Raw genomic sequence first — 8,856 nt, 5'->3', positions numbered from 1 at the left:
CACACACACACACACACACACACACACACACACACACACACACACACACTGCATAAATGTAAAACAAAGAAAAAAGAAAAAAAGCCGAAAAGGGTTTATCTCAAAGGATCTGGTAAGCACAATGAACACCATGTATATGAAGAGAATTTATTGAGTAATCCCTAAATTAAAGCGGAAGTACTATTTGTATTATCACACATACATTTCCATTTTTGAAAAATCCATTTTGGTGTGAAATGACTATTAGAGTCAAACGTTTAAAAATTAGTAGCAAAGGAAAAATTATTGAAATTTTGGAAAGGAGCTGGAGATACCATTCAGTTACTCTTGCAAAAGACCCAAGTGTCCAGCACCCACATGGAGGGCACAACATCTGAAATCCCAGTTCCAGGGCATTCAGTGCCCTCCTCTGACGTCCGAAGGGAAGAGGCACACATAAAGTGCGCATACTGGCAAAGCATTCAAAGACATAGAATAAAAAAAGACTCTTGGTCAGAGGGGAGACAGCAAACTCCACTCATCAAAATTGTGACTGCCCTAAGCATGGGCAACGGCATCATTGAAGCTGATTGTACATGTAAGATGTCTCTTGGGGAGGTGGGGGGTGGAAGTGCAGTGAACAACAATGCAGGATAAAAGTGAAACTTCCTGGTTTTAAGTAGACAGTGTGACAGGGTGATCTGGGAGAGGAACTGGGAGGATGCACTAGGAAAGCATTCCTTCTGGACCCGAACATGAGGGAGCTGCCGGCCATAGGCAAGCAAATCAGATAAATTATGGGTTTTCCCCGGTTCCCATGACATGCCAAACCACAGCAAGGCATTTTTTAGTGACCTAAATTTAAGTTAAAAGTTTTATTTAGGCTCACTTTAAAAATACATGATTTCTACCCAAAAAAAAGAAGTCATTACTTGAAATGGAATGTCCTTAACTGAAGAGTTTTAGATGGCTGCTATAAAGCCAGGATGCTGAGTGTGATCTTGGAGTAAACAGGTTTCTATAAAAAGCAAAATATTTACCAGCCACAGAAAGTTATTCCTGAGTGTACTGTCATAAGCAGCTCACTGGCCCTGTAATACTTTACATACCCCACCTTCATTCGGGATAACTCATTTAGGGACAATTGAACATGTAAATAGCTCGTCTGAAAATAATTCAAAGCTCTAGCAAAATAAGCAGGTTCTTCTCACTGGCCAGGTTTTACTAGAAAGAACCGTATCATAAATTTTAAAAGAAAGAAGCGCTCAAAGAATGATGGATTCATGCAGTTCCAATAATTACTGGGAAGGGAAGACACTTAACCGTCTTTCCCATTTGATTTACCAGCTATCTCTCAGTCTTCTCTGTGACATTGTGCAGCACAGCGTTTGACTATCACTGCATGAGGAAAAATAAAATTAAGGCCTGGAGATGTGTGGCTTCAGTGTTTTGGTGTTTTTTTTTAATAAGCATACATGTAACACGTAAACATCTTATGTAACAGTACTCACTGGTGCACATATTTTTTATGTTTATTTGTGTGAGAGCATACGTGTGCTGGCCTGCATGCTATCATTTGAATGTAGAGAACAACCTGAGGGCATCAGTGCTCGCCCTCTACCACAGGGGTCCTGGACACTGAATTCAGATCTTCAGATTGGATGTGCCTTTGCCCACTAAGCCATCTCACCACCCACTGACGCAGATTTTGTTTTAAGGTCAAAATTCACATTGATTATATTTTAAACTTTCATTAGTTAATGTTTCTTCTAAAGGGCAATTTTATAAAATAAAGGAGACCAAGGGCAAAGAATTTCCAGTTCAAAAACACAGCAAGGACATCCTTGTACCTTGAAATGACAGTAGTTGGTGGGTTTCTCCATTATGAAAAACTCTATGCAATAAAATATAATTATACACATTCCTGTGACTCCTTGTTATCATACTTCTGGGGTGCTCTCCTGGCCTTGTTTGGTAATGAGCACTTTTGCCTGTCTGAGAAATTATGTATTTATCCACCAGGTATCTGTTGAGTGGCCACCATGACTAAAGCTTTGTGGCATTAGTTACCCTGCTGCTTTGGCCATCAAAGCAAATCGGGAAAGAAGGGTTTCCTGCAGCTTCCAGTTTGAGATACATTCCATCATGGTGGGCAAGGAATGATGGAAGGAAGCAAAGGGACAGCTGGTCATGTTGCATTAGTGTGTAAGAACCAGAGAGAGAACAAGAAGTAGAGCTGAAGTGTAAACCCTCAAGGAATGCCCCCATGACCGTCCTCCAGAAATAGTCCACCTCTGAAAGGTTTCAGAGCCTCGATACAGGCATCACCAGTGTGAGAGTTCAAACACATGAGGCTACAGCGGACATTTCATACCTAAAGCACAACAAGTGTACTAGACATTTAAGGTAAAGAAATGAACAGAGTAAAACCCCTAAGTGCAAAGCTACTTGAACATACAGGCCAGCAAAGGGAATGCCATTGCAGAGGTAATAGTAAGTGTTGTTACATGTTGAATTAGGAACTTCATATTTACCACCTCACTTATCAAACTATTAACCTTTCACAGGTGATTTGTGAATATGTGGATATGCAATAATGAGAAGGTAAGTGACTGATTTCCCCAACAGCTCTCAACTGAAAACAAAAACCAGCATTTCAACTCAAGTCCCCTGACACCAAAATTAACATTATAATCTTTACCCTATGTTTTCCAAAGAATGATGGAAACACAGAGAACCCTACTGAAGATAAACTTAGGAAGGCATGAAAAAGCCAGTTCCAAATACGGTTCACTGCTGCTGAAACGAATAGACAGATCAGGACCATCCACAACTTCATCATAAATTCTTAAGGAAATCAAGTTAGATTGCCAGTGAAAACACCAGATTTGTCATAGATGTATTTATTCACATGGAGAAACAACCACGAATATAGTCTCAAAGAATGAGCATTTTGTCCCTACTAAATAAAATGGTTTGTCAGACTGAATCAAAAGCAAGACCCTACACTTTAAAGATCAATAAAAGGCAACATCTATGAAGAAGAAAAATGTAAGAAAAGTCAGCCAGGCCTGTGTAACACTAGCGGTAAGAGGTGGGCAGTCTGGAGAGGTATTGGTCCATTGCAGCACAGTTCCCGGAGCCATCAAGTAAAGGAAAATTCTTACCGATTAGCTCATGTTCTAAATACCTACCCACAAGCATCTTCAGGAAATCCTTTTGTATAGATTACGCTCCTCTGGCCTCATGGCATCCCTGTACTGTTAGAGTTTATAACAAGAAAGTACGGGAAGTAGAGAGAGACAGCCCCGGTGTTAGGACCACTTGTTCTTGTTAGGGACTTGAGTTCATTTCCCAGGCACCCATGATGGATGGTTCATAACCCCCTTTAATTCCTGCTCCGGGCACTCTGTCTCCACCTTCTGGCCTCCTTGGGCATTGCTCTCATGGACACAGACACAAACAGACACATAATTAAAGAAAAAAAAATGACTCAATCTCACTAACCTATCAAAATTATCCTATGCTTCGTGGTTTTTGGAATCCTGCTCATGTTTCAGTAAGTATATGTAATAAGTAAAAAGCGATTACATAAATCACTATGCTAGTTACTTATGCGCATCAATAGCAAAAAAAAAAAAAAAAAGGTGAAGGCATACTTCTCCAGAAGAGCGTCCCTTATGAGGTGCTCTGGTGAAGACTTATAATAATTTAATAATGAATGCCAAAACTGTATTGTATGCATCCAACAGGGCTGGGGTATGCACCTCAGTAAAAGTGTTTGTAGCATGTTCGAGGTTCTAGACTCATTCCCCAGGCCTGTGGAGGTGGGGGTGCTTTTGCATTGTATACAGCTAATCTAGAGATTTCTATATTAATGATGCTGAGTAGTTTTTAAATGGACAAACCTGTTTTTCTTACTTATCTAATGCCTGTTAAGCCATGCATCAATGTTGTACTGAATGCACTTGGGAAATTCTGGGGTGACATGTTGCCCTTCCTAAGACTCATTTATACATCTTCACATTTTTCCAAAAAATATCTTTGTGAAGGGTGGGGAACTTCACCCCTTAGGTAAACAAGTGTGGTGCTTCTTAGAGGTGATTTCTTGCTATTTCTCAAGTCTGTATCCATAAAGAGCTGTCTCTTTGGGTTGAGGATGTGCTGGCCCAGATGCCCTGGGTTCTACCCTCGGCATGGGCAATCTGTGCACAGACTTGAAAGCTTTAGGCCAGACCAGTTTCTCCTCTCTTCCACTAGCCAATCACAAGTCAATCAAGCAAAAAGCTGTCTTGACTCATCGGTCTAAAAATAACTCTTGACCTTGTGTGGCTTGGTTCAGATTCTTCTCCAGAATCTGACCTGACATCTATCTTTGCTGACTAATAGCTCTTACTTGGTTGAAACCAGTTCACACTAGTTCATACCAAATTTGTTAGGCAAATACACACACACACACACACACACACACACACACACACACTTCATCAAACTCCTAGTTGGTTTTTTGTTGTTGTTGTTGTTGTTCAAGCCGTGTAGGTATTTTGTCAGCATAACATGTTTCATCACAATATTTGGCAAATACTTGCTGGCACTCACACACTTTAAATTTTTACAAATTTGGGAAAATAGGTCCAAAATAATCATTCCAGCCTGTAAGAGAGAAAATCCGTGCTCTCAAAAATGTGTTTAAGATGGTATGTCAGCTGTGAATCAGGTTGAATTCCCAAAAGCAAGCTTGAGTTACATGTAAACAATTATACTTTCAAAAAATCTGGATTTTTAACTCTAGAAAGAATGGTCTGAATATTTGGATTCTACTTCATAGATACAAATTAATAAAGGTTTCTTCCGTGTGTATCTTAGCAAGTCAAAAGCCAAGCTAATAACTATTGAATCATTACAGAATATGTATAGATACCCTTCACTGATAGATTCAAAATGGGATTCCGTGTGTGTGTGTGTGTGTGTGTGTGTGTGTGTGTGTGTTCTTCCTTGCTTACTTGTAAGTATGAGAGTACGAAGCCAACATTAGGTGCCCTCCTCAATCACTGTCCACCATATTCTTTGAAACAAGGCCTCTTGCTGAACCTGGAGCTTGGTGGTTCAGTTGGATTGGCTGACCAGCGAGCCCCAAGGGGTCCCTGACTGCACTACCAGCACTGGGGTCAGGAGTGTGCTGGGGACCCCTTTAAGATCCTCACACTTGGGTGACAAGCACTTCACTGATTGAACCATCTCCCCAGAGACATCTCCCCAGCCTCCTTTCCCTTTCCAAGAATTCCAGGGGTGAGTACCTAGGGAAATCATTTAGGGAAGGTAAGTTCAAGTTCAGCCAACAGACTGTGCCAAACAAATACAAAGATCACTTCCGTCTGCCCAGGAGGAAAGCTGTTGGTGTCAGCAAGTACCTGTCCATAAAGTACTAATCTAAGCAAAGGAAACTCTCAGTTGTTGCTGCCATTGTTGTTGGGACTATATGTTGTTTCGTTAAGGTTCTGTTACATTGACTAAGACCTTGGAAATAACCGTATATTGTTTTCTATACTGGGGTTCCAACCCAAGGCCCCAAGTGAGTGCTCTACCACTCAGGGACCTCCCAGGCCACAGCGTTTGGCATTTGGGCTGGTGTTCATTAAAAAAATCACCTAGACTAAAAAAATTAAAAAAAAAAAAAAAAAAAAAGGCTTGACTCTTCTTTCATGCTGGAAAATAAAATGAACATAAAAAATTACGGAAATTTTCAATCAAGCCAAGGAATTTAAAGTGTTACTTCAGAGCCGGCGAGAAGGTACTCGTTGCCAAGCCTGACAACCTGAGTTGTCCCAGGACCCACACAGTGGAGGAGAGAGCCAACTTCTGAAGGTTGTCCTCTGACCTCCACCGTACAGCATGGCGTACAACCACACATGCACACACACACTTATAAATAGACAATGAGGCTTTTCTTAAATGTTTGTTATTTCAAACAAATCCCAAAGGTATTTCTGAGATGAGATTAGTTATGGCAGGCAGTCTCCTTCAGAAGGGGTCTCAAACAGAATTTGTGAATTTTCAGAATTTGAACGTTTCCTGCCATTTGTCCCACACAATCCACTCTCCCTTGCCTATGATTCCTAGTATTCTTTCCTGAGCCTTGCCACAGTCACTTATCGCCTTTATGCCAAGCATCCCATTCACCGTGCCCCAGAGGGGAGGAACACCTTGTGTATAGTTCACAGAACCTGGATCACCCTGAGGGTGTAGGATTTCAAAACAACAAAAAGAATGAATGAATGAACCCACTTCTACCTCAGAGGAGGTATGGATATTTCTTTTTTATTTAACCAAAAAGGAATTTGAAGGACTTTTTTTTTTAATCACCATTTTCAGCCAAATTTAAAGATCACAATTGTTTGCTTTCATTTTCAGAACATATCCTTGCAATAATATCATTTTATCTCTACATTTGAAACAAGACATAACTTTAAACCGTGGCTTTCATAGAACTTCTTTAAATAATTCAAGAAAGCCATAAGAACAGTCTACTAACAAACAGAACAAAGGGTTGTGGTTGAGCAGTGGAATCGTACAAGCTTAATGGTCAGGAGTGGCCAGCCCTGTTGTGTGACTCGCTTGAAAATGAGTCTTCACTTAAGCCTTTTTCTTTATTTTGCAGTAGCTGCACAAACACTAGCCATCATGTTTCTGATTTACAGGATGACGAACCTTTGCTGGAAGCCGTTGTGAACGTTTTCTAGGACATGGTTTCAGGCTTTTCAGCCTAACACTTTGCCTTTAGCAAATTCATTCACACCTTTTCATTTACCTTAGTCACAGGCAAATGTTTTCTGTTTTCTGAGGATTTATTGTTTATCAACCCATACACTCCACATTTTAAGATCAGAGTTTCTCTGTTATCACCTATTTTAATCCGTTCTCGGTTTGGTTCTTATATACCAGGGGAAAGCTATGCAGGCAGATGGCTCATCGACAGAAGCTTACTCAGCCTTCATGGACTGCATCCTACCACGACAAAAATAATTTAAAAAAAGGAAAAAGTAAGGAGTGGTGGGAAGCACCCATAATGCCAGGATTGGGATTTTAGGATTCAGAAAGTAGAGGACCAGGAGTTCGAGGCCAGCCTGGGTTACATCTCAAATTAAAGGCCAAGCTAAGCAACAAGAGGAAAGAAAAGGGAAGGAAGAGATGGAGGATAGGACACTTTTCATGTCCTGCGTGGAGAATTTTTAGCCTGGCTTTTGTTTTCTTCGTCATTTAACACCACCACCACCAAAAAGGCATTCCATACTGATTTAATGCTCTGCTTGCTTTAGCAAGGCCTTTATTAGCAACAGAAAGGTCAGGCCTAAATCATTTCTAAAGAGCATAAACGTAACCCAAAAGGTCCCAAAACATTGTTTAAAATATCCTCTTAATACTAAACCTTTAACATAACTCAAAATGTGTTTTAACGTACTCTGGAGGATAATGCCTAACAGTGCGGTTACAGCAGATAAAACCCGGTCATGAACTGCTCATCTTGGGGGTTGGGGACGGGGAGACCTTACTGCTGTTTTCCCTTAGTGACCACTTTTTCCCACTCTGCTAGAAGATCTACATGTACCCACAGGACAGGACACCTAGGTCATCAATATCCTTTTAAAATTCGCCAGCATCCGCAGCCAGGAGTATGCCTAATGCTCACACAAACGTAGAGGTGGGGTGCTCTGGGGCCACAGCGCCCAATAAGCTGGTCCTTTGGAATTCTCAGACAAATGATAAATGACTCCTCTGAGACTCCGCCTTCTGCACCTTATTTTTCACTCCTGTCTCAGTGGAAGGTGTTTGCCTTCCTGAGAACTCACAATTTTATTCTGTTTATAGTTTGACCCATCTGTGAGGGTGAGCACCCGAGGACCCAGTTCCAGGATTTGCTGGCCCCATGGCTCCATCATCCCCCACCCCACCCCACCCCCCAAAAAACGGGTCGGAGATGCGAGCGATGGGGAGAGGCTGCGCGCTCGGTTTCTTTCCCAATTCCCACCTTTCATCCAGGCATCCTCCACCGGGAAGCAACTCCAGGCCCACCTTTCATCCTTCTCGTTCTCGCCCCGCCCTCCCCCTCGGGCAGCACACTTACCAGGCTCATGGACCCCAGGGTTGTCAGACAGCTCGATGACCAGGAGTTCCCGGCCCTCGAAGCTGCGCCCTACAGTGTAGATCCTGCTGATGGCGGTGCACTGCAGCCAAACGGACACCAGCGCCTCGCGCAGCTCCGGGTAGCGGTGGTACTCGAAGGAGATGCCGTCCTCCTGCTGCAGCCGCCGGCGCCGCCGCATGCCAGTCGCAGGCGCCCCGGGCTCCTGGGCTTCAGCCGCCAGCAGCCAACCGCCGGCCACCAGCGCTGCGCACAGCGCCAGTAGCGCCCGTCCTCCAAGCCCCGCCATCGCGTCCCCGTGAGCTGCACCGCCGGCCTCTTTTGTCTGCCCGGTCCCGGGTGGAGTTGGTGAGCTCAGCACCAGCCTCCTCTCGCCTCACCTTCCTCGGCTCAATGAGTGGTGGTGCGCGCTGGGGCCACCCAGAGGACAGCGGCGACGCGGCGGCTCTGCGTCCTGCACTACCCGCCCCGGGGAGCGGGAGCCAGGAGGCCCAGCACAGGGCGAGCAGCCGCCAGGGATGCTGGCTCTATTCCTTGGCTCACAACTACGTCAAAAGCCAAGTGACCCCAGGGACCAGGCAGGTGGAATGACAGCTAAGGCCTTGGCTCAGAAAGGCTGTTGTCAATGAGAGCGAACCATGACCCGGCACCATGCTTGGAGAAAAAACATTTTTGGGGGTTGTTAGCAGAGCCTTCTAAAGTAGCATCTCCAGGATTTCCACCTAGACACATCAGAG

General features: G+C 43.5%; 1 protein-coding gene across 1 annotated transcript in view; it reads right to left on the bottom strand.

Moving 5' to 3' along the window:
* Cpe (carboxypeptidase E) overlaps positions 1-8,634 on the bottom strand; it is a 108,180-nt gene extending 99,546 nt beyond the window's left edge. Inside the window, exon 1 of the mRNA XM_055618860.1 lies at positions 8,102-8,634. Coding sequence (XP_055474835.1) covers positions 8,102-8,408 — 307 coding nt within the window. The 5' untranslated portion in view covers positions 8,409-8,634. The remainder of the gene's footprint in view (positions 1-8,101) is intronic.
* Positions 8,635-8,856: the final 222 nt, after the last annotated feature.

Source organism: Psammomys obesus, unplaced genomic scaffold (genome assembly GCF_907164565.1).
Source record: "Psammomys obesus unplaced genomic scaffold, mPsaObe1.curated_primary_1811, whole genome shotgun sequence".
NCBI lineage: Eukaryota > Metazoa > Chordata > Mammalia > Rodentia > Muridae > Psammomys > Psammomys obesus.
This window is presented reverse-complemented; position numbering and strand designations above follow the sequence as displayed.